Source organism: Nomascus leucogenys, chromosome 9, assembly GCF_006542625.1.
Source record: "Nomascus leucogenys isolate Asia chromosome 9, Asia_NLE_v1, whole genome shotgun sequence".
Classification (NCBI taxonomy): domain Eukaryota; kingdom Metazoa; phylum Chordata; class Mammalia; order Primates; family Hylobatidae; genus Nomascus; species Nomascus leucogenys.
Genome location: NC_044389.1, coordinates 35,078,710 through 35,103,710, shown reverse-complemented (window position 1 = coordinate 35,103,710; position 25,001 = coordinate 35,078,710). Strand labels below are relative to the sequence as shown.

General features: G+C 44.1%; 1 protein-coding gene across 4 annotated transcripts in view; it reads right to left on the bottom strand.

Moving 5' to 3' along the window:
• SCP2 (sterol carrier protein 2) overlaps positions 1-25,001 on the bottom strand; it is a 129,392-nt gene that overhangs the window by 91,213 nt on the left and 13,178 nt on the right. For 2 of the 4 annotated variants that reach the window (XM_030818834.1, XM_030818836.1), the window contains exons 2-4: positions 23,440-23,497; positions 9,390-9,461; positions 6,580-6,711 (exon numbers count right to left, since the gene is read on the bottom strand). In XM_030818834.1, the coding sequence (XP_030674694.1) occupies positions 6,580-6,711; positions 9,390-9,461; positions 23,440-23,497 (262 nt within the window). Of the gene's footprint in view, positions 1-2,721; positions 2,787-6,579; positions 6,712-7,782; positions 7,835-9,389; positions 9,462-23,439; positions 23,498-25,001 lie in introns of those variants that run through there. The other 2 variants (XM_030818833.1, XM_030818835.1) reach the window with 2 other exon arrangements.

The following is a 25,001-nucleotide window of genomic DNA, read 5'->3' as shown; positions in this document are numbered from 1 at the left end:
ATGTAAAATATCATTAATCTTATCTATATATTTACAAAGGTTTTTTATGTGTGGTTTTTTGTTTTGTTTTTTGGCAGAGCTAGCTGAGGTTTTATTTTGGAAAAAAAAACAATTGAATTGTTTTGTAGCTGGAGGCATGGGCAAGGGGGGTACCCCAGGCAGTAAATTTACAAAGGTTTTTTAACGTGTATGTGTGTATATGCATATGAATGCTTAGTTACATGTGTCTGTATTAATTTGGGAAAACGGCAGGAGATATAGATACTTAATTATTAACATTGGTTACCTCTGAGGGACAAGATTAAATAGATAGAAGGGGCCAGCGGCCAGGGGCGGTGGCTCACACCTGTAATCCCAGCACTTTGGGAGGCCGAGGCGGGTGGATCACGAGGTCAGAAGTTCAAGACTAGGCTGGCCAATATGGTGAAACCCCATCTCTGCTAAAAATGCAAAAATTAGCCAGGCGTGGTGGTGGGCGCCTGTAGTCCCAGCTACTCAGGAGGCTGAGGCAGGAGAATCGCTTGAACCCAGGAGGCAGAGGTTGCAGTGAGCCGAGATCGCACCACTGCACTCCAGCCTGGGTGACAGAGGGAGACTTGGTCTCAAAAAAAAAAAAAAAAAAAAGGCAGAAGGAGGGACTTTTAATTTATATATATTTCTTTTTAATTGTACTACAGGATGAATTTTACTATTTTATAATTTTTAATAATTTTCAAATAAAAGTCACCAGGGTATGTACCATTCACTGCTGAAAAAAACACATATTTTTCATGTGTCATAAACATTATATATTCACTTACACAACCTTATTTCTCAGTCTTCTCCAGCTGCCACTCTAATCCAGACAGTTTTTAAAACTGTTCCCTGGGTATATCATATTCATTCAAACACCCATGACTAGGCTCATGATGCTTTCCCTGACATCTAGGAAGAGCTCATTTCCCCTTACCCACTCCTAAATTATCTTTAAGATCCAACCTAACTTCTACCACTTTTTAAAGGCATTCTTTAAAGAGGGAAACAACTCATTGATTTGAATGCCTATTAAGTGCCACTTTTGTGGTTTCTAAGAAATATTATCACATGTATTTCACTTAATTTGGGGTAGAGGTCCTTTAAAGTTTCAACAGAGAAAATGGGATCAGGTTGATCACATAAGTTAGATAATAGTATAATCTTATATAACAGTAAAAAATTATCTTCAACCCATTTTCTTTCTTTTTTTTGAAACAGAGTCTCACTCTGTCGCCCAGGCTGGAGTGCAATGGCGCATCTTGGCTCACTGCAACCTCCACCTCCTGGGCTCAGGCGATTCTCCTGCCTCAGCCTCCCGAGTAGCTGGGATTACAGGCACGTACCACCACACCCGGCTAATTTTTTGTATTTTTAGTAGAGACGGGTTTTGCCATGTTGGCCAGGCTGGTCTCGAACTTCTGGCCTCAAGTGATCCGCCCATCTCAGCCTCTCAAAGTGCTGGGATTACAGGCATGAGTGAATTTTTAATTTTATTTATGTCATTTTTCTTTTCTATAAATTCCATTTAGGTTTTTTTTTTCATGCCAATAATGTTCTTTTTTGTAGTTTCCTATAGCCTAAAGCGGTTCCCAAGCTGTCTTTTATTTCTCTAAACATAACAAACGTGGTTAAATCTGCATCCAATAAATCTAGTTTTGGCGGTCTTCAGAGATTACTTCTTACTGCTCCTTCTTTCTTTCGTTTCTCAATTGTGGTGTCTTGTTTCTTTAATCCTTGGTTATCTTTAACTGCGTGTCCTTGAAATTTTACTTGAAGGGTTCTCAAAGCCTCAAGAAGGGTGCTTTCCTCCAGAAGAAAATTTGTCTAGGTTACTACCATTCTGGAACTAATTTAGATTCAATTCATGGTTTGAGGTTTCCTGGACGACTTAGATAATGAGAATGTTGGCAGTGATCCCACATGAGGGCTAGTCTGTGATTTATTAACTCAATGAAAGGTTTTATTGGGTTTTTTATTCTTTCTCTTTTTTTTTCTCCCCTGTTTCACTGGATGCCATGGTAACTCTCCCTATCATCTCATGGAAGTGGGCAGTTTTACTTCAGGTTCGTCCTACCCAAAGAGTTTACCTTACTTAGTATCAATTTAATGTGGGTATTAAACTTCTGATCTTGGGAAGGCCTGAGCTTTGACTACTTCCCCTTTCATTCCAGGGGGCTGTTAAAATTGTGGCTCACAGCCGCCTGATCAGCAAAGATCTTCAAGGCAAAAGTAGCTGCAAATGCTGATGTTAATTCTCTGGCACTCATCTGCAGTTCCTCTCTCTTGCTAGTTCTTCAAGACCTTTAAGATTTCTTTTTTCATATTCTATCCAAATATTTTAGTTGTCATCAGTGAGAGAACTGGCTCAAAAAACTTGGCTTGCCATTACCAAAATTAGAAGTCCCACATTTTATTAACTCTCTTCAATTTGTTGAAAGAATTTCATTTATTGAATGCAATTCGTTTATCAAAAAAATGAATACATGAATGGCTTTCAAATTAAATAGATAAATCAACTTCAAATTCAATAACCTCATATCTTTGAACACCAGTTTCATCACTGGTAAAATAAACAGTTTGAACAAAATTATCTCTAAGATTCTTCACTATTCTAAAATACCAAGATCTACGCATATATATAAGTATCACCTTTCAACTTTTGGGTTATATTAGCTCATTTAGTAACTATGCCAAAATAACACTCACTTTTATTCCAAGGCTTCCCTTACTCATCTTCTCAAACCCAAGAGCCAAGACACATTCTGCCACACCTTAAAGGAAAATGTAATTATTTTGAAAATTCAAATTTCCAAACACCAACAAAATACCATTAAATACTTCAATTCAAATAAATACGTCAAGTGAGCACACAGTGGCTCGAACTTATAGTCCCATCAGTTTGGGAGATCAAAGCAGACGAATTGCTTGAGGCCAGGAGGTCAAGACCAGCCAGGCAACATAGTAAGACTCTGTCTCCACAAAAATTTAAAAAATTAAAATGTTTGAAAAATTAGCTGAGTGTGGTGGTACACACCCTGTAGTCCTAGTGACTTGGTAGGCTGAGGCAGGAGGTCACTTGAGCCCAGAAATTCTGTCTCTAAATAAATAAGCCCATTTAAATAAAATATAAAAACATACTATAATCCCACAAAGGTTTTTGTTTTTGTTGTTGTTGTTTGTTTGCTTTTTTTTTTTTTTTTTTTGACACAAAGTTTCAGTCTGTCACCGAAACTGGAGTATAGTGGCAGGCTCACAGCTCACTGCGGCTTCAACCTCTCAGGCTCAAACGATCCTCCCACCTCACCTCTCTATTAGCTGAATGGGGTGACACAGGAATGTGCCACCCCATTCAGCTAATTTTTGTATTTTTTGTAGATAGAGTGTTACCGTGCTGCTCAGGCTGGTCTTGAACTCCTGGGCTCAAGCGGTCTGTCCACCCTGGCCTCCCAAGTGTTAGGATTACAGGCATGAGCCATTATGCCCAGCACCACAAAAGTTTTATTGGGTTTTGGTTTTTTTTGTTGTTTTTTTGTTTTTTTGTTTTGAGACAGTGTCTCACTCTGTCACCCAGGCTGGAGTGCAGTAGTGCAATCATGGCTCACTGAAGCCTAGACCTCCTGGGCTCAAGCAGTCTGCATGTAGCTGGGACTGCAGGCCTGTGACACCATGACCAGTTTCCTCGCACTTTTTTTTTTTTTTTTTGCTGAGATGGAGTCTCACCATGTTGCCCAGGCTGGTCTCAAATTCCTGGGCTCAAGTGATCCACCCACCTCAGCTTCCCAAAGTGCTGGGATTACAGACATAAGCCACCAACCAGCCAAAGTTTTTAATAACAGAAAAATTACAGAGAAAATCTTTACATTCTTCTAGATAAGAGGAAAAATCGGGCCAGGCGCGGTGAATCACGCCTGTAATCCCAAAACTTTGGGAGGCCAAGGCAGATGTATCGCTTGAGACCAGGAGTTCAAGACCAGTCTGGGCAACATGGCAAGACCCTGTCTCTACAAAATATACAAAAATTAGTTGGGTGTGGTGGCGCACGCCTATGATCCCAATTATTAATACTTAGGAGGCTGAGATGGGAGGATCACCTGAGGCCAAGAGGCACAGGTGGCAGGAGCTGAGATCATGCTACCACACCCTTGCCTTGGTGAGAGAGTGAGGCCCTGTTTCTAAAAAAAGAAAAGAGGAAAAATCAATAAGGTGCTTAATTCTTCTCTTGAGTCTCAATATGTTAATAAAATTTCATGTTAATGTAGAAATATGTTTCAGTAATGAATATAAAAAGGTAATTTAGAATCACATTTAGAAAAACATTTAAAATTTGAAATTAAAAATTAAAAAATGAACCCAATGAAAATCTCAAAAGAATTATTTTTAGAGAGAGGGGGCACCTAAAAATGATGTTAAAGTTCAACTGAAGAGCCAAATATTCCTGCAGGAGATGAATTTAAAAAAAAAAAAAAGACAGAATTGCCACATTTTTTCTTAAAAAAAATAAGAGAACAGAAACAGAGACCAGTAGCATTATCAAACAATGTAAAGTTCCAATAATTAAAACGCTGGGTAGTGAAATAATAATCAACAATCAAATCAGTGGAACAGAGAGAGGACCTAATAAAAAATCCTAGAATATATGGAAACAAAGGATATGATACATATACAAAAGAACTGAAAATACATGGCCACACACACAAAAAATTATACACAATGTTTACAATGTCATTATCTTCGCCCTCCCCCCTACCCTGATTTTTAAAAGACAGTGTCTTGCTCTGTTGCCCAGGCTGGAGTATAGTGGCGCAGTCATAGCAAAATGCAGCCTCAGTCTCCTAGGCTCAAGTGATCCTCCCGCCTCAGCCTCCCAAGAAGCTAGGATTACAGGTGCCAGACACCATGCCCACTATGGCAGCATTATTCATAACAGCCAAAAAGTAGAAACAATCCCTCAACTGATGGAAACAAAAAATTGCAAGCAACAATGTCCATCAACTGATAAACAGGTAGAAGAAATGTGGTGTAGCCATCGTAGCACTTTGAGGGGCCAAGGCAGGAAGATCACTTAAAGCCATTAGCTCAAGATCAGCCTGGGCAACATAGCAAGATCTCATTTCTACTTATTTTATTTTTTATTTTTCTTGTACATTTAAAATACAGTCCATCTATTTTTTAATGTGATATATCCATACAATGGAATATTAGTTGGCCATGAAAAGGAATTAAGTACTGATATATGCTACAACATGAATAAACTGTGAAAACATTGTGTTAAGTGAAATAAACCACAAAAGGCCATGTATTGTACAATTCCATTTATATAAATATTCAGAATATGAAAATCCACAAAGAGAAAGTAAATTAGTGGTTTCTAGGGACTGAGGGAAGGAGAAAATGGAGAATGAATGCTAATGGGTACAGGGTTTCTTTCTGTGGTGATAAAAATGTTCTAATATGATGAGGTGTGGTGGCTCACACCTGTAATCCCACCACTTTGTGAGGCCAAGGTGGGCAGATCACTTGAGGTCAGGAGTTTGAGACCAGCCTGGCTAATATAGTGAAACCCCGTCTCTATTAAAAATACAAAAAAATTAGCCAGGCATGGTGGTGAGTACCTGTAATCCCAGCTACTTGGGAGGCTGAGGCATGAGAATCACTTGAACCCAGGAGGTGGAGGTTGCAGTGAGCTGAGATGGCACAACAGCACTCCAGTCTGGGCAACAGAGCAAGACTCCCTCTCAAAAAAAAAAAAGTTATAATATTACATAGTGGTAATAGGTATACAATTCTGTGAATATACAAAAAACACTGAATTGTACACTTTAAAAAGGTGAGTTTTATGGTCTATAAATTATATCTCACAATGCCTTTTTATTTTACCTTAATTTTTTTTTTTTTTAAGAGACAGTCTCACCGTGTGGCCCAGGCTACAGTGCAGTCGTATGATCATACATCCTCCAGCCTCAGCCTCCTGAGTAGCTGGGACCACCATGCCTGGCTAATTTTTTTTAATTTTGTATAAACACAGGGTCTCACTACATTGCCCAGCCTGGTCTTGAACTCCTGGGCTCAAGTGATGCTCTTGCCTTGGTCCCCCAGAGTGTTGAAATTACGAGTGTGAGCCACCATGCCTGGCTGATAAAGCCTTTTTTTGTTGTTTTTTTGGGTGGTTTTTTTGAGACAAGGTCTGGCTCTATCGCCCAAGCTGGAGTGCAGTGGTGCCGTCTAGGCTCACTGCAATCTCTGTCTCCCAGGTTCAAGTCATCCTCCCACCTCAGCCTCCCAGGTAGCTGGGACTACAGATGCACGCCACCATACCTGGCTAATTTTTGTATTTTTTGTAGAGACGGGGTTTTGTTACGTTGCCCAGAGCTAGTCTCAAATTCACGAGCTCAATCCACCCGCCTCGGCCTCCCAAAGTGCTGGGGTTACAAGCATAAGCCACCACACCCGGCCTGATAAAGCCTTTTTTAAAACAAGTACATTATAAAATAATTCCTCTGATGGTCGTGTGATTAAATGATTAAAATGGGGCATATTTAAGTACACTAGACAAGCACTCCTTACCACCCTGAATCAGCTGGCGGGCCATAAACAAAGCAGTAGAACCAGTAGCGCAGTTATTGTTGACGTTGATTATAGGAATTCCAGTCATTCCCAAACTGTGATAGATAGCCCTCTGCCCACAGGTAGAGTCACCTGAATAGAAAAACAAAAATTTTAATATGGAGAATTATGGAGCTGCAATGCAACATAATACTACATTATAGGTTTTTTCAATATTATACCTTTGCCTAGCATATAACATGTGCAAGACAGTAAATATCTTAGAAACAGTTTTAACACTAACCATCATTTACTCTGCAAAAAAGACTGAAAACAGAATACATGTGCACTTTCTTTGTATAATACAGAGGTAGAGAAGTAAAGAAATGACCAGTTAATAGAAAACAATTCCATCTGGCTAAGGCTATGTGATAAAGAAAGCAATATTTCATTAACACCTAAATGTCAGAAAAAAATCTTTAAATCTTGGCCAGGCGTGGTGGCTCATGCTTGTAATCCCAGCACTTTGGGAGGCCGAGGCAGGCAGATCATGAGGTCAGGAGATCAAGACCATCCTGGCTAACATGGTGAAACTCCATCTCTACTAAAAATACAAAAAATTAGCCAGGCGTGGTGGCACGCACCTGTAATCCCAGGTACTTGGGAGGCTGAGGCAGAAGAATGACTTGAACCAGGAGGCAGAGGTTGCAGTGAGCTGAGATTGCACCACTGCACTCCAGCCTGGGCGACAGAGCAAGACTCGGTCTTAAATAAATAAATAAATAAATAAATAAATAAATAAATAAAATCTTTAAACCTATGCCAGTGATTAAAGGCCATGATTTACTTTTCATATAAAGATTTCACAACTTCAAAAAGTTTAAAAGACCCTGCATGCCAAGGCATTCCAGGAAAACATGATCCATGTTAAATACACATGTGACTTCATTTCCCAAGTGTAAAAAGTAAAGTAGAGGTTCCTCTTCAAAGACTTTCCTCCTCATTTAATTAGGAACAAATAGTAACTTCTCTTAGAAGCAAAATTTATTCAAAGACCTGTGCTAATATTCTTAAATATCTGCTAGCCATGGTAAAGAAATCATTATACTTTATGTTCTTAGCTCCCACAATTTAGCCTAAATATTTGCCCTGGCCTGCTTATACTGGTCTAAGCAAGCATTAAGTCACGGCCTGTTCCTCTTCGTTATTTGAAGGTGTTCTTACCTTTCTCGGCATTCCACAAGTTACTTCCTCCTTCCTTTGTTCTCCTCTGCCTTTGCCTTTTTTAAAAAATTCTAAGTTGCTAGCCAATCAGGACAAATACAGAATGTGAGGTCCCATTCCAGCCAATGGAACTGGACACAGCAGTAGGGTGGACGCATCAGGTTATAAATGACCCTGTCTCCTTTGTTCGGTGTACTCTCGTGGCAAAACTGCTGGCGAGTATACCCTTTCTGCAGGAAGTAAAAATGGCCTTGCTGAGTAAATTAAATTTATGTTCAAGTGCTATTTCTTTACAGCACCAAGGAACAAGCATTTCAAACACAAGTAACATGACCACCAAGGTAGATATGCTGGAGCAGTGTGATGGGAACATCTGAAGGTACAGGCTCCAGGAGTCTTCAGCAAAATCAGGAAAGTTAGGGATCTGCTTTTCAATAAATATATTCTGCATCCCTTTAACCCAGTACGTTTCACTTCTAGAATTCTCTTGATATCTTGATATCTCAAAGAAGGAAATCATAGATATGCACAAATATTCATCTATAGTAACACCTACTATACTATTTTAATAATACTGTATATATTCATAGAATTTTTATAATAACTAGAAATTAGAAAATATCATTACTACTTCTAAATAAGCTATAGTAGATCTTCAAGAGTAGAATATCATATAATCATTTAAAATGACGTAGGGGTTCCCACACATCCCACCCCTTTGCCAAAAACAAAAAAAAATGTTGTTGGGGTTAGGGGAAACAGAGATGTTAGTCAAATGGTACAAACTTCCAGTTATAAGATGAGCAAGTTCTGTGGATCTAACGTACAGCATGGGTGGTAATTAATGGCTAATTAACTGGATTGTGGTAATTATTATACAATATATACATAAAACATCTTATTTTATACCTTGAATATATTCAATCTTTATTTGACAATTAAGTATTTTTTAAATTCTGTGAAAAGACTGGAACTTTTAAATATCCATTAAAAGTGGATTGATAAAATAAATTATAATACATTTATTCAATGAAACACTATGCTTTTTTTTTTTTTTTTTGAGATGGAGTCTTGCTCTGTTGCCCAGGCTGGAGTGCAGTGGCATGATCTCAGCTCACTGCAACCTCTGCCTCCCGGGTTCAAGCGATTCTCCTGCCTCTCCCTCCTGAGTAGCTGAGACTACAGGCGCATTTTTTGTATTTTTAGTAAAGGAAGGGTTTCACCGTATTAGCCAGATGGTCTCGATCTCCTGACCTCATGATCCGCCCGCCTCAGCCTCCCAAAGTGCTGGGATTATAGGCATGAGCCACAGTGCCTGGCCATATTTTTAAAAAGACTAAAGAAGATCTTTACAGTATGATTTGGAATAGTCACCAAAAGAAAAATTACACTAGGTTGACACATAAGGAAAATCTATAAATAGTGGTAATTCCCTTAAATCAGACTTTGAATTCTGAGGTTTTTTTTCTTTTTTTCTTCAATACAAATATAATTGAATGAATTCTGAGTTTTTGAGGGTTAAAATTCACAAATGCCTCTGCATTGTTTGTGTAGTTGCTGCTAGATTTAGGTAAAAAAAATGTGAGAATACACAGTTTAATACGTACCAAAAACATAGCCAACACACGCCTGGTCCACTGCTGAATAAGGGATCTGTGCATCAGCTAAAGCCTTCTTGCCTATAAAAACAAAAGGTTTTTATCAAAAAGTGCTTTAAGTATTTGTTTTAGGAGAGTAAAAATTAAGTTTAGAGTTTTCTCAAAGTAAACTACCTCTATATAGTCTATGCTCAACTCAAATGACAAATCCTTCATCAAATCATCTCAGATCTCTACTTTCAGAAGTAATCATTTTTTCCTGTAAGCTACTGCATCACTTTTCCATATCTCCTTTTTGGTACTTAACACTTTCTGTTATAACTTCACATCTATCTACATTAAATCTGAAGAGTCTTACAGCTCCTTAATGACAAGGTCCTTGCCTTATTCATCCCTGTAGCTCCACTGCACATCTAGAGGGTAAAATGAGAAAGACTGTCATTACTGGGAGCAGATGGCACTAATGTGCTCATCTTACAAAGCAAAGATCAAGAGATGACTCTGTCTATGGAACAAGAAAGAGAGCTTAAGGATGCTATCAAAAGTGGCAGAAATAACTAGTGGAGGAACTGAGAAAAATTATGTAAGTAAATGAGAAAAATTATGTAAGTAAACTGGAAAGAGGACAGTGAGATTGAAAAAAAAAGTGTGAGCTAAATCCTCATTTATGACAGTGAGAAGCAAACAGACATCTAAAACCGACAAATCAAAAACTTGAGGAAGTATTTAGATAACCACCAGAAGAACTAAAGCAAAACGAGTTAAAAGAAGTTGTCCATGGGGGACAGGCCTGAGAATTATAAGCCACTCTTCATTCTTTTTTTTTTTTTTTCTTTTAAGGACAAGGTCTCTCTCTGTCACTGGAGTGCAGTGTGTGATCATAACCCACTGCAGTCTCAAACTCCTGGGCTTAAGTGATCCTCCCACTTTGGCTTCCCAAAGTGAGGGGATAAGAGACATGAGGCACCACACCTGGCCCTGTATTCCTGTATTTTCCGTTTTTTTTTTTTTTTTTCGAGACAGAGGCTTGCTCTGTCACCCAGGCTGGAGTGCAAGGGCGTGATCTCGGCTCACTGCAACCTCCACCTCCCAGGTTCAAGTGATTCTCCTGCTTCAGCCTCCCAAGTAACTGGGACTACAGGGATAACAGGCGTCCACCACCACATTACTTTTTGTATTTTTAGTAGGGGGTTTCGCTATGTTGGCCAGGCTGGTCTCAAACTCCTAACCTCAAGTGATCCGCCTCCCTTGGCCTCCCAAGGTGCTGGAATTACAGGCGTGAACCACCAAGCCTGGCTTCTTTCTTTATTTATTTTTTAAAAACCATATAAATGTATTTGAAATTTTTTTAATTCACAAAGATACTAATTATAATAATCAATTATTATAATTTATGAAGTAATTGATTACAGAATTGGGTTAGTCAAACAATGAGTTATCCTTTCCTGCTTAATGTATGGGCAAAAAATAAATGTCTTATAATAATGTTTATGAGACTATGTTGAGAAGAACATTCTCATATGTTGCCAATGAGACTCTAAGGGTGTAAACGCTGAAAATTAATTTGGCAAGAATCTTGGTTGACACGGTGGCTTACTGTACTTTAGGAGGCTGAAGTGCGAGGATCGCTTGAGCCCAGGAGTTTGAGACCAGCCTGGGACCCCATCTCTACAAAAACTAAGAATTAGCCAGGTGTGGTAGCATACACCTGTGGTCCCAGGTACTTGGGAAGCTGAAGAGAGAGGATCACTTGAATCCTGGAGGTCAAGGCTACAGTGAGCCGTGATCTCACCACTGCACTCTAGCCTGGGCAACAGAGCCAGACCCTGTTTCAAACAAACAAAAAAAAGAGGCCAGGCATAGTGGCTCATGCCTGTAATCCTTGCACTTTGGGAGACCAAGGCAGGAGCACTCCTTGAGCCCAGGAGCTCGAGACCAACCTGGGCAACATGGCAAAACCCCGTCTCTACAAAAAATACAAAAATTAGGGGGGCATGGTGGTGTGCGTCTGTGGTCCCAGCTACTTGGGAGACTGAGGTAGGAGGATTGCTTGAGCCCAGGAGGTCAAGGCTGCAGTGAGCCATGATCACACTACTGCATTCCAGCCTAGGCAACAGAGGGAGACCATGTCTCAATAAAAAAAAAAAAAAAACTTAAAAATGATCATATTCACTATTCCTACGATTCCACTTCTAGACTCTTTCTCAAAAATAAACAGAGATTATGTTAGGTGACGCAAGGCGCCACAAGATGGCGCTGGTTCCGGGTTCTTCTTCACCCAGCACTACATCGGCCCGCCAAACGAGACCCAATAAAAGAAGGCACCTCCTACTCCTCCCTTCAGGCCTGCCCCCCATCCAATCATCAGTGCCCATATAGCCCTGGGGGCTATAAATTACTCCACCCAACAGCTCTCTCTCTCTCTCTCTCTCTCCCCCCTGCGCGACCTGACCTCAACCTCTCCAATAAAGATCTCTTGGCTGTACTCGGTGTGGTTTGAGTTTGCCGGCATCCCTTTCATTTGGTGCCGTGACTAGAATCGAGACTCCCCACTTTTAGTGGGATCCCGACCTCTTCTTAGACTCAACCCAAACCCCCGACCAGCCTTCACCCATTCTCCTGTTCGCCAAGCTGTTCGCCCAACACCGGCCTCATCTCGGTAAGTCTTCCCTTCCGGGGTCTACCTCTCTAGGCAGGCAAGAGACCCCACGAAGCACCTCACCTCAAGCCCCTAAGGCCACAGTAGACCCCAAATAGCAAAACTGGCCCACATATCCTCTAGACAACCAAAGCAAATGGCCCACTTATGGGTCTCTCGATCCTAACATTCTCCAGGATCTCTACAATTATTGCGAGCGAACAGGAAAATGGGTAGAGATCCCATATATCCACGGCTTCTTTCTCCTACGGGATAGACCTAACCTTTGTCTCCCTTGCAAACCGCAGCAGCTCCTTGCCGCTCTTAAACCGCCAACCTCTTCCTCTGCCCCTGACTTCGACCCAGCCGACGAACCCCCCTCATACCACCACCCTCCGGCCGCCACCCAACCGGAAGTCGCCCAGCCTCCCCTGCCCCCACCTCTCCATGCCCTCAACCGCCTATCCCGTCAGCCCCGGCCTTCAGCCCCCCAACCACTTGCTCAAAGTCACACCCCTCCCTCCTTGCCCCCCTTAGAGAGGAGAGGAGCTGAAGGTATTGTCCAAGTCCACATCCCCTTTTCTATGGCTGACTTATCACAAATAGAAAAACGCCTAGGCTCCTACACTTCCAATTCTGCTTTATATATCAAAGAATTCCAATACCTTATCCAAGCTTATAGCCTTACCTTCCATGACATCTATATGATTCTCTCTAACACCCTCCTCCCCGAGGAGCATAGGCGAGTCTAGGAACAAGCTCGAACTTATGCAGATGAGGTTCATCAAACAACCCCAGCCCTACAGCCAGGAGCGCAGGCAGTACCTGAGCATGAGCCCAGTTGGGATTATAACACCCAAAATGGAGTATCAGCCCGAGACCATTTCGCTACTTGCATCATAGACGGTCTACAGAGGGCAGCTCAAAAGGCAGTTAACTTTGAAAAACTTCATGAAGTCATACAGGATAAAAATGAAAACCCGTCCGCTTTTCTAGACCGCCTTACACAGGCACTCCAACAATACACCAACATAGATCCCGAAACCCCAGACGGTAGGCAACTCCTCATGTCCCGTTTTTTTGCTCAGAGTTTTCCTGATATCAAAGGTAAACTAAAAAAACTGGACAAAGGCCCCCTCACCTCTCAAACAGAGATCTCAGCGACAGCATTTAAGGTGTATCACAATCGAGATGAGAAGGCAAAGAGGCAAAAGTACCAGTTACTGGCACAAGCCCTTCAAGCCTCCCCTCGATCACACGGCCATAAGTTGTCGTCTGCCCATCCATCCCAATGTCAGCCCCCAGGGCCCTGTTTCAAATGCAGAAAGGAAGGGCACTGGGTCCGAGAGTGCCCAAATCCCAGGCCCCCCAACTGGCCATGTCCTAAATGCCACCAATCTGGCCATTGGGGCGTAGACTGCCCCGGCTCCCGAAGGGGGGCCGGGCCGGCCACCATCCCAACTCCCGATCTTCTAGGATTGGCCATTCAAGACTGACAGGGCCTTGGGACTTCCTTCCGGACACAAATCATCACCACACAGGAGCCCAGGGTCTCTTTAACAGTGGATGGACGTCCCGTCACCTTTCTCCTAGACACCAGAGCTACTTTCTTGGTTTTAAGGGAATTTTGGGGCACCACTTCCCTCTTTGGATCTCCCATAGTCGGGGTCAGAGGCCAAAGCATACGTCCAAGAGCCACTCCTCCCCTCTCCTGCACTTTCTCCAGCCACATCTTTTCCCATCGATTCCTAGTCATGCCACAATGCCCACTCCTTTCATTAAGAAGAGACATTCTCTCTAAATTTAAAACCTCCATCACCTTCAACCCAATCACCCTCCCGCAATCCACCTCACTCATTGCCTTGGTGGCGAGTTCCATAGATCAAACTCTTGCTCCTACTCTGCCTTCGCTCCAAGCCAGCATCAACCCCATAGTGTGGGACACCACCACCCCCTCATTAGCACTCTGTCCTCCCGTACAAATATTCCTTAAAAACCCACACTACTTCCCCAGCCAACCCCAATATCCTCTCCCCATCTCCAGCCTGAAAGGATTACAACCAATTATTTTAGACCTCTTAAGAAAAGGGTTCCTCAGGCCAACCCATTCTCCACTTAACACCCCTATTCTAGCAGTAAAAAAGGCAATGGTACGTTCCGCCTTATCCAAGACCTCAGCTCTTATCCTCTATTCCTCCTAGTGCCACCCATTTCTCAGTCATAGATCTTAAAGATGCCTTTTTCACCATTCCCCTCTCCCCTCAGTCACAAGACCTGTTCACCTTCACTTGGACTGACCCAGACACTAAACAGTCACAACAGCTCACGTGGACAGTGCTTCCCCAAGGGTTCAGAGATAGCCCCCATATCTTTGGTCAAACTCTTGAATCAGACCTACAAAAATTACACTTTCCCCAGTCCACCCTCCTACAATACGTTAATGACCTCCTCCTATGCAGTCCCTCTCTAACTGTCTCACAGACACCACCTCTCTTCTCAACTTCCTTGCTGACCAAGGATACCGAGTATCCCCCCAAAAGGTCCAGCTCTCCCTCACTCAAGTCACCTATCTAGGAGTCCTCCTTGCCCATGACTCAAAGGCCATCACCCTAGACCGAAAGTGCTTCATTAGATGTCTTCCCATCCCAAAAACCAAACAAGAGATACTCTCCTTCTTAGGACTAGCAGGCTACTTTAGAACTTGGATCCCCAACTACTCTTTATTAGCAAAGCCCCTATATGATCTCTCCCAAGGTTCCCCATCCGAGCCTGTAGAGGCCACAGTCAACCAGCCCTTCCTGTCACTCCAACAGGCACTACTCAAAGCCCCCAGCCCTACATCTTCCAGACTTACAACAACCTTTCATTACATAAGCACAATGGCTTGGCTCTTGGAGTCCTAGGTCAGATGCATGGACCCACCTTTGCAGCAGTTGCATACCTATCCAAACAATTCTGAGAGCGAACTCGGCCCACAGGGAACTGAATTTTCTCCTTTCCCTCCTCATTCGTCCAGCCTGGGTTTCCTCCCTTCTCTCGCTCAAAAAATCCTGGTACCAGGTAACCCACGGCCCTCGGCCTTACAGAGGCCCATCAGTTCTTTCGTTTCGGTGAAGACTGGCTCGAAGGTTCTGACTCACAACACGGCCATCGGCTAATAGGGGATGCCCTGTTTAGCCAGCCGCCGTATGCATATGCCCCTTCCTCTCTCACCATGGGAGGCTCTGCATCCCTGCTGGCCGACTAGACCCCACCGTGCAAGGGTGGGCCCCCTGCCTTCGGGCCCTGGCTGCAGCCTACCTACTACTTCAAGAGTCAAAGAAATTAACGTTTAGGGCAGCTGTTGTCATTACCTCCCCCCATCAACTCAAGGAACTCCTGACCTACAAAAGTCTACAAACCCTTCCCCCTTGCCGCATACTGTCTCTCCTAGTTTCCTTCCTGCACAATTCCGCTGTAACTTTCCAAACATGTGCACCCCTCAATCCCACCACCCTCCTGCCTGTCTCTCCTTAAACACGAACCCACAAACCCCTCTAAAGCCAGGCACGCCCGTACCCCACAACCCTCTCAAAGTTCGCATTTCTAAAACGCCCTCCCTTCCTACTATTCCTAAGGCGTAAGCTGCCGACCTCATGCCTGCTCCGAGCCCGCTCTTCTGGCTCTCCACCTCTTACATCTTCTTCTACGGACACTCCTCTGCCAACAGGGCCCCTTCACAACCCTACTACCTGTTCACCCTCAAAGAAACCTACAATGCTAACCAGAGGTCACACACCAATGTCATCAGTTACACCCGATGCTCCATGGACGCATCCTCAGTAGACCTTCCCCTCCCTAAACTCACCATGATAGATAGCAGTTGGGACCCTTATTTCCACATGTTCCGCTTTGCCATTTGCTTTCCACACCAACAATCCCGCAGCGCCTGTAAAACTGAATGGCCCCAAAACTATGGGTGTCCCTGGTCCAGCTGTGTTATGAATTGAATCACCAAAAAAAACAGACAGACAGACCCCCTCATCTCGAGCAATTCACATCACCAACCCAGCCAACGCAATCTGGGGCCAGGCAGCCACAGGGGGAATATACCCAAGCAACACCTCGTCTTACCCAGCACAAACTATAACCATCACCCGTACCCTAAAAACTGACTACCAACAGGTTCTAGCCAAAATTAACACACATATTTCTCAAAGAGAGACTGAACTACAATCCTAGCTACACCCACAGGCCGACACAACCTCCATACAGGCTTCCTGGCTTCTGTTCCTCAATCAAGGATTACTACTATTAAACACCTCTCAGGTCCCTACTTCTGATTGTTTCTTATGTGCAAACATCAACAAACCCCCTCTTGCTGCGGTTCCACTATCTAGCTCCATAAACACAAGCAACTCCTCCCCCCCGACCACCGGCTTTGTAATCTCCCATGTCCCCATCCTTGCCAACCTCAGCGTCCCTATCCCTACCTGTTACAACACCAGCTACCACCCCACATCGCCCCACAATGTAACATGCAAACAAACTGTCATGCCCCCCAACTTTCCAGCTCCAGACAGCCTTTTTTTTTTGGTGTAACGGCCATTAATTCCTCTATCCCTGGCCCCTGCATACCCACCACACTAGTCCCTCAACTCACATTGCTCTCCTTCTCTGAAGGCCTCCAAGCCTATCAGTTTAATCACCCTAAACCCAACTCTCCTGAGGACCGTCAGAAAAAAAAAAAGCAATCTTCCTAAATATCATGCTTGGAATCTCTCTAACAACCTCTCTCATAGGTATACAGCATATCCCAATTTTCAGACGGCCATTGAGGAAACGGCTCAGTCTCTAGCCGCCCTCCAACGACAAATCACATCTCTAGCTGGTGTCACCCTTCAAAACTGCCGCACCATCGACCTACTCACAGCCGAAAAAGGCGATACTTGCATCTTCTTACAGGAGAACTGTTGTTATTACATTAATGAGTCCCAAGTAATCGAAACTAGCATTAAAACCTACGTCAGATAAAACGTAAACTAATGAATGCTAGCACTACTACCTCCCTTTGGGAAATCCTCAAAACCCCCCTCTTAGCTTGGCTCCTTCCCTTTTTGGCCCCCTAATGGGTATCCTCGCTTTCTGTGCACTACTCCCCTGCCTCATTAAGTTTATGAAAAACCAAATCTCTTCCATATCTAACCAAACATTTAACCAGCTTCTCCTCAGAAACTACCAGCTTTTAGCCACCAGTGAGGATGGGACAGATTCCACAGACGGGCTCATAACCTGCTAACCCAAGCCAGTCATGACAACCGCCAACCGATTCCACAAATTTCTCAATGATCTCCACGCCGACAGCTGGCTCATAGCCAATCCATCACTACCCTTCGAATGGATCACAATGTTAGAGGAACCTTCACGGACTTCACACCCCAAGAGGTGTTTACATACGCCACCACACTACTCGGGCTTATTCTACTGATAGATGCCCCCAACAGTCCTCCCTTTACTCCCCCTCAACGCCCCCACTCAGCAGGAAGTAGCCAGATGAGATACGACGCCCCTCCACCCACCTCTAAGAGAAACAAAAGGGAGGAATGTTAGGTGACGCAAGGCGCCAAAAGATGGCGCTGGTTCCAGGTTCTTCACCCAACACTATGTCGGCCCACCATATGAGACCCAATAAAAGAAGGCACCTCCTACTCCTCCCTTCAGGCCTGCCCCCCATCCAATCATCAGTGCCCATATAGCCCTGGGGGCTATAAATTACTCCACCCAACAGCTCTCTCTCTCCCCTGCATGACCTGACCTCAACCTCTCCAATAAAGATCTCTTGGCCGTACTTGGTGTGGTTTGAGTTTGCCGGCATCCCTTTCAGATTAGAACAAACATTTATTTAGCAAAATGTTCACTACAATTTTTCTAAAATATCAAAAACTTGGGAACCTAAAAGTCCAACAAAAGTAATGGCATATATATAGATAATAATATATTGTGCACAACTTAAACATTCTTTTCCAAACAATTTTTTTTTTTTGAGACACAGTCTCACTCTGTTGTCCAGGCTAGAGTGCAGTGGTGCTAACTCAGCTCACTGCAAGCTCCGCCTCCCGGATTCCCACCATTCTCCTGCATCAGCCTCCCGAGTAGCTGGGACTACAGGTGCCCACCACCACATCTGGCTAACTTTTTGTATTTTTAGTTGAGATGGAGTTTTCACCGTGTTAGCCAGGATGGTCTCGAACCCTTGACCTCAGGTGATCTGCCCTCCTCAGCCTCCCAAAGTGCTGGGATTACAGGCATGAGCCACCACGCCTGGCCCTTTTCCAAACAATTTTAAGTAAAAGGGGAAATGCTTGTGATAAAATAAATTTCAGAAATTAGGATACAAGCCAGGCGCGGTGGCAAGTACCTGTAGTCCCAGCTACTCAGGAGGACTGCTTGGGCCCAGAAGTTTGATGTGGAGTGCACTATGACTGGACCTGTGAATAGCCACTGCACTCCAGCCTGGGCAGCATAGTGAGATGTTGTCCTTAAAAATATATAAATAAATAAATAGGATATGAAACTACAAATGTGATCCCATATAGCCACAGGGGAAAAATGCTAACATAGAATAACACCAAGATACTAATAGTGACTAGGTCTGGGTCAAAATTTTGTTTTCATTAGTACATAATTATTCGTTACAATAAAACACATGCATTGCTCTTATATTCAGTGGGAAAGAATAAGTTACAAAAAGGTATGTTTAGCTGGTACTCTGTACCTCCTTTAAATGCTAACAGCAGGCCAGGCACGGTGGCTCACGCCTGTAATCCTAGTGAGAGGTGACAGCGTGCTGGCAGTCCTCACAGCCCTCGCTTGCTCTTGGCGCCTCCTCTGCCTGGGCTCCCACTTTGGTGGCACTTGGGGAGCCCTGCAGCCCACCGCTGCACTGTGGGAGCCCCTTTCTGGGCTGGCCAAGGCGGAAGCCGGCTCCCTCGGCTTGCGGGGAGGTGTGGAGGGAGAGGCGTGAGCAGGAACTGGGGCTGCACGCGGTGCTTGCGGGCAAGCTGGAGTTCTGGGTGGGCGTGGGCTTGGCGGGCCCCACACTTGGAGCAGCCGGCGGGCCCTGCCGGCCCCGGGCAATGAGGGACTTAGCACCCGGGCCAGAGGCTGCAGAGGGTGTACTGGGTCCCCCAGCAGTGCCAACCCACCGGCACTGTGCTCGATTTCTCACCGGACCTTAGCTGCCTTCCCACGGGGCAGGGCTCGGGACCTGCAGCCCACCATGCCTGAGCCTCCCACCCCCTCCATGGGCTCCTGTGCAGCCTGAGCCTCCCCGACGAGCGCCACCCCCCTGCTGTACGGCGCCCAGTCCCATTGACCACCCAAGGGCTGAGGAGTGTGAGCGCATGGCGCAGGACTGGCAGGCAGCTCCACCTGCAGCCCTGGTGCAGGATCCACTGGGTGAAGCCAGCTGGGCTCCTGAGTCCGGTGGAGATGTGGAGAACCTTTATGTCTAGCTCAAGGATTGTAAATACACCAATCAGCACCCTGTGTCTATCTCAGGGTCTGTGAATGCACCAATCAACACTCTGTATCTAGCTGCTCTCGTGGGGCCTTGGAGAACCTTTAAGTCTAGCTCAAGGATTGTAAATACACCAATCGGCACTCTGTATCTAGCTCAAGGTTTGCAAACACACCAATCAGCACCCTGTGTCTAGCTCAAGGTTTGTGAGTGCACCAATCGACACTCTGTATCTAGCTGCTCTGGTGGGGCCTTGGAGAACCTTTGTGTCGATACTCTGTATCTAACTGATCTGATGGGGACGTGGAGAACCTTTATGTCTAGCTCAGGGATTGTAAATGCACCAATCAGTGCCCTGTCAGAACAGACCACTCGGCTCTACCAATCAGCAGGACGTGGGTGGGGCCACATAAGAGAATAAAAGCAGGCTGCCCGAGCCAGCAGCAGCTACCCGCTCGGGTCCCCTTCCACGCTGTGGAAACTTTGTTCTTTCGCTCTTTGCAATAAATCTTGCTACTGCTCGCTCTTTGGGTCCACACTGCTTTTATGAGCTGTAACACTCACCGCGAAGGTCTGCAGCTTCACTCCTGAAGCCAGCAAGACCACAAGCCCACTGGGAGGAACGAACAACTCCAGACGCGCCACCTTAAGAGCTGTAACACTCACTGTGAAGGTCTGCAGCTTCACTCCTGAACCAGCGAGACCACGAACCTACCAGAAGGAAGAAACTCCGAACACATCCGAACATCAGAAGGAACAAACTCCGGACACACCGCCTTTAGAACTGTAACACTCACCACGAGGGTCCGCGGCTTCATTCTTGAAGTCAGTGAGACCAAGAACCCACCAATTCCGGACACACTAGCACTTTGGGAGGCTGAGGCGGTTGGATCACCCGAGGTCAGGAGTTCAAGACCAGCCTGGACAACAGGGTGAAACCCTATCTTTACTAAAAATACAAAAGTTAGCTTCAGGTGCTCTGCCTGCCTCAGCCTCCCAAAGTGTTGGGATTACAGGCGTGAGTCACCATACCCGGCCAGATTTCTTATTACTAGTCAATCCCCAGAGTTAATTTCAAACATCATAACTTTACCTCAGTATTAATCATTTTATAATCAAAATGTTATATACACACTAAAGTAACTTCAAATTTTTTAATGAAATAAAAGAAATTGGTCAAAAAATATAGAGAAAACTGATCAAAGCATCTCCCACTTCAGAGACAGGCAGAAGCTATTTGGAGGCATCAATTAAGAGGAGAACATTTAACAACGCAGAAGATAAACATTAAATGAATAGTGTCTGCCCTGAGAACCACTGCAATTAATGTAATCTCTTGAACCTTCCTTTTGGAGGACAGACATGCTCTGATTTCTTGTATAACATTTAAGTATTGAGTTGAATAATAAGAGTTGATGTTGAAGGAATGGTTAGAAAGAGAAAAAAGAAAACAAAAAAAAGTTGAAGCAAAATCTAAATATATATGCACTGGATTTCCCCATAATATTACTTATAGTAATAAGCAGGAACATCTAAGGAATAAACACAGTAACTCCTTTTGGGTTGCCTGGCAACAAGGTAGCAGGAATTGAGTTGGGGAGGCTCCCTAGGAAAAGGACTGTGCCTAACAACTTACGGGATGAAAGAGAAGGTCTCCAAGTGTTGACAGCAGGTATTTCCCAAAATTCCCCTAAACAACTGGCACCTAAGCTTGGAGTACTTGCTCCCAAACCAAAACATTTATTTAGGTGTTCCAGCAGCTGCTGCCCCTCTCTATCACCAGCACCACCTCTAGCTGGCAGAATTCCACCCAAAGAAGGAGGGTAAGTAAGGAGGTCTCTATACCATGGCTAGTACAAAGCTGACTGCCCAAAATCAACCATGGTAAAGCATCCAGGAAGCAACTGGCTATAAAAGCCGCTCGCAAGAATGTGCCCTCTACTGCAGGGGTGAAGAAACCTCATCATTACAGGCCTGGTACTGTGGCACTCGGTGAAATCAGACGTTATCAGAAGTCCACTAAACTGATTCGCAAACCTCCCTTCCGGCATCTGGTGCAACAAATTGCTCAGGACTTAAAAACAGATTGGCACTTCCAAAGTGCAGCTATTGGTGCTTTGCAAGAAGTAAGTGAGGCCTATCTTGTTGGCCTTTTTGAAGACACCAACTTGTGCACTATCCATGCCAAATGAGTAACAATCACGCTAACAGACATCAAGCTAGCATACTACATATGCAGAGAATGTGCTTAAGAACCCACTATGGGCCGGGCACGGTGGCTCACGCCTGTAATCGCAGCACTTTGGGAGGCCGAGGCGCAGATCACGAAGTCAGGAGATGGAGACCATCCTGGCTAACACGGTGAAACCCTGTCTCTACTAAAAATACAAAAAATTAGCCGGGTGCCTGTAGTCCCAGCTACTCAGGAGGCTGAGACAGGAGAATGGCGTGAACCTGGGAGGCAGAGCTTGCAGTGAGCCGAGATTGCACCACTGCACTCCAGCCTGGGTGACAGAGCAAGACTCCGTCTCAAAAAAAAAAAAAAAAAAAAAAGAACCCACTATGTTGGGAATCATTTCATTCTCAGAAACAAAAATATTCTCTTCTTCTTGTTACTGGTAGTTCTGAACATTAGATTTTTTTTTCCCATGGAGTCAAAAGGCACCTAAGCATATGTTGCAAGTGGAAAAATAGGGGACAGAAATCAAGTATTTGTAGTTTTTCCATTTTCATGCGTGTGTGAATTTTTACTATAACTGCAGGGATATAAAGAAGCCCGTCAGGCTGGGCGCAGTGGCACACGCCTGTAATCCCAGCATTTTGGGAGGCCGAGGTGGGCGGATCACCTGAGGTCAGGAGTTCGAGGCCAGCCTAGCTAACATGGTGAAACCCCGTTTCTACTAAAAATACAAAAAAATTAGACTGGCGTGGAGGTGCGTGCCTATAATCCCAGCTACTCGGGAGGGTGAGGCAGGAGAATCACTTGAACCTGGGAGGCTGAGGTTGCAGTGAACTGAGATCATCCATTGCACTCCACCTTGGGCAACAAGAGTGAAACTCCATCTCAAAAAAAAAAAAAAAAAGCTGGTTAAATTTTTCTGGCAATGCCAGCATTTGGATTTTTAAAAAATAATTAAATTTCTTATTGATGGCAAAAAAAATTCTTTATATATATCATGTAAAGAAGCTTTCATACTTGTCCCCTTTTTTAAAAAAAAGAGAGGTGGGGGAAAAGAGGAACAATGGATAGGGATCTCTCTGCTACAACTCAGACCCACAGTGCAGCCAGATGCAGCCTGGCCGTGGCATGTCTCTAAAGAATGCTGAATGCTTAGAGAACCAGCACCCATACACCTGTAGATCCTTCTCCCTGTTAGTTCCACTCACACCAATATTCACCTGTCTTTTGCTCAAAAGTACTAATACTCATTAGAATAAACAATAACAAACTGCATCACCTCCTTTAGTCATGCAGTAATCTAGTGACAGAAAAAGAATTCTCTATGTTGGCTCAGTGAAGTGAAGAAAACCACCATACAGGTATTTAATACATTTTGAATGTGATTATCCCTTTTCCAGGAAAGGAAGACACTAATTTTGTTAGAACTCCTGAAGTTAACACACACTAGAATGATGTTATCCCTTTTAATGACCCTACCTCTCTCTCCCACAGATCCCTTAACCATCTCAACACATATTCAGATAGCACATAAAATTGTAAGCCACTCTCTGCTCTGGCAATGTAGCTGCTAAGAATGCCCAAGCTCTTTTCCTTTGTAGTGAGTCACTAGGCATTTCTCCGCACAGGTTCTTCTCCCTTGACTGGGCTTCCTTTTGTGCTTGCAAGGCTGCCCCATCCATGAAATCAAGACAGACCACATAATAAACTATGAATGTTCAAAGATCTAAATGTTCTATGTTACCTGCTTCTCCTGCCAAGTCAGGGTAGTCTCTTGAATTCTCAGCTCCAGGCTTCACGAACTAGAGATATAGAAAGAGATAATAAATACAAACAAGTATAGTTACATTTTTTTTTTTTTTGAGATGGAGTCTTGCTCTGTCACCCAGGCTGGAGTGCAGTGGCATGATCTCGGCTCACTGCAACCTCTGCCTCCTGGGTTCAAGCCATTCTCCTGGCTCAGTCACCCCAGTAGCTGGGATTACAGGGGCATACCACCATGCCCAGCTAATTTTTCTATTTTTAGTAAAGACGAGGTTTCACCATGTTGGCCAGGCTGGTCTCAAACTCCTGACCTCGTGATCCGCCCACCTCGGCCTCCCAAAGTGCTGGGATTACAGGCGTGAGCCACCGCGCCCAACCAAGTATAGTTACATTTTCTACACAATAAAAATCTATTCATTCACTACTCATTCAAACAAAAAAATACATTATTAGACTCTAATAATAAATAATATAAAATCCTTGCCCTCAGAGTGCTTCCAGTCTAACCTAAGACAGATAGTTACACTACAGTGTCAGAAGCACAGAATGTCTTGACAGAGACATCTACCCAGACTTGGAGGGAGGACAAGAAAGGCTTCCCAGAGAAACTGCCATTTAAATTAAGTTCTTATGGATAAGTAGCAGTTAGCAAAGTGAAAGAGAAGGAAATTTTGGAGTAAAGGTCTAGAAGTGAGAGAATACAGCAGTTTTTTTCTCGTGGAAGAACTGTAAATAATTTGTATGACATAGGTTAAAACACAAAGTGGAAAGTGTTAAGGATGGCTGGGTGTGGTGGCTCCCGCCTGTAATTCCAGTACTTTGGGATTCCGAGGCGGGAGGATCACTGAGGTCAGGAGTTCAAGACCAGCCTGGCCAACATGGTAAAACCCTGTCTCTACTAAAAATACAAAAATTAGCCAGGCATGGCGGTACACACCTGTGATCCCAGCTCCTCAGGAGGCTGAGGCAGAAGAATCACTCGAACCAGGAGGCAGAGGTTGCAGTGAGCCGAGATAGTGCCACTGCACTCCAGCCTGGATGACAGAATGAAACTCTGTCTCCAAAAATAAAATAAAATAAAATAAAAGTGATATGAACATAAAAGTAACTTAGGTCCAAACAATGATAACAACTAATATTTATTGGGCGCTTACTGTGGTATGCATTGTGTTAAGCATTTCACATGTATTTACTCATTTAATCCTCACAACCATCCTAAAAGGTAGGTTCCATGCATTACAGATAAGAAAACTAGGACACAGAGAGATAAACAACTAACCCGGGGCATAGAGCTAATAAGTAATGGAGCTGAAAGTTTAGTCTAGCTCTGGAGCCAACTCACAAGGGACCCTTTATGCCCTGCAATGCTGGTCTGTGCTTTATCCTGAAGACAGTGTTTTTGTTTGTTTTTTGAGACAAGGTCTTGCTCTGTCATCCAGGCTGGAGTGCAGTGGTATGATCACAACTTACTGCAGCCTCAACCACCCTGACTCAAGCAATCCTCCCACCTCAGCTCCCTTTGCACCCACAGTAGCTGGGACT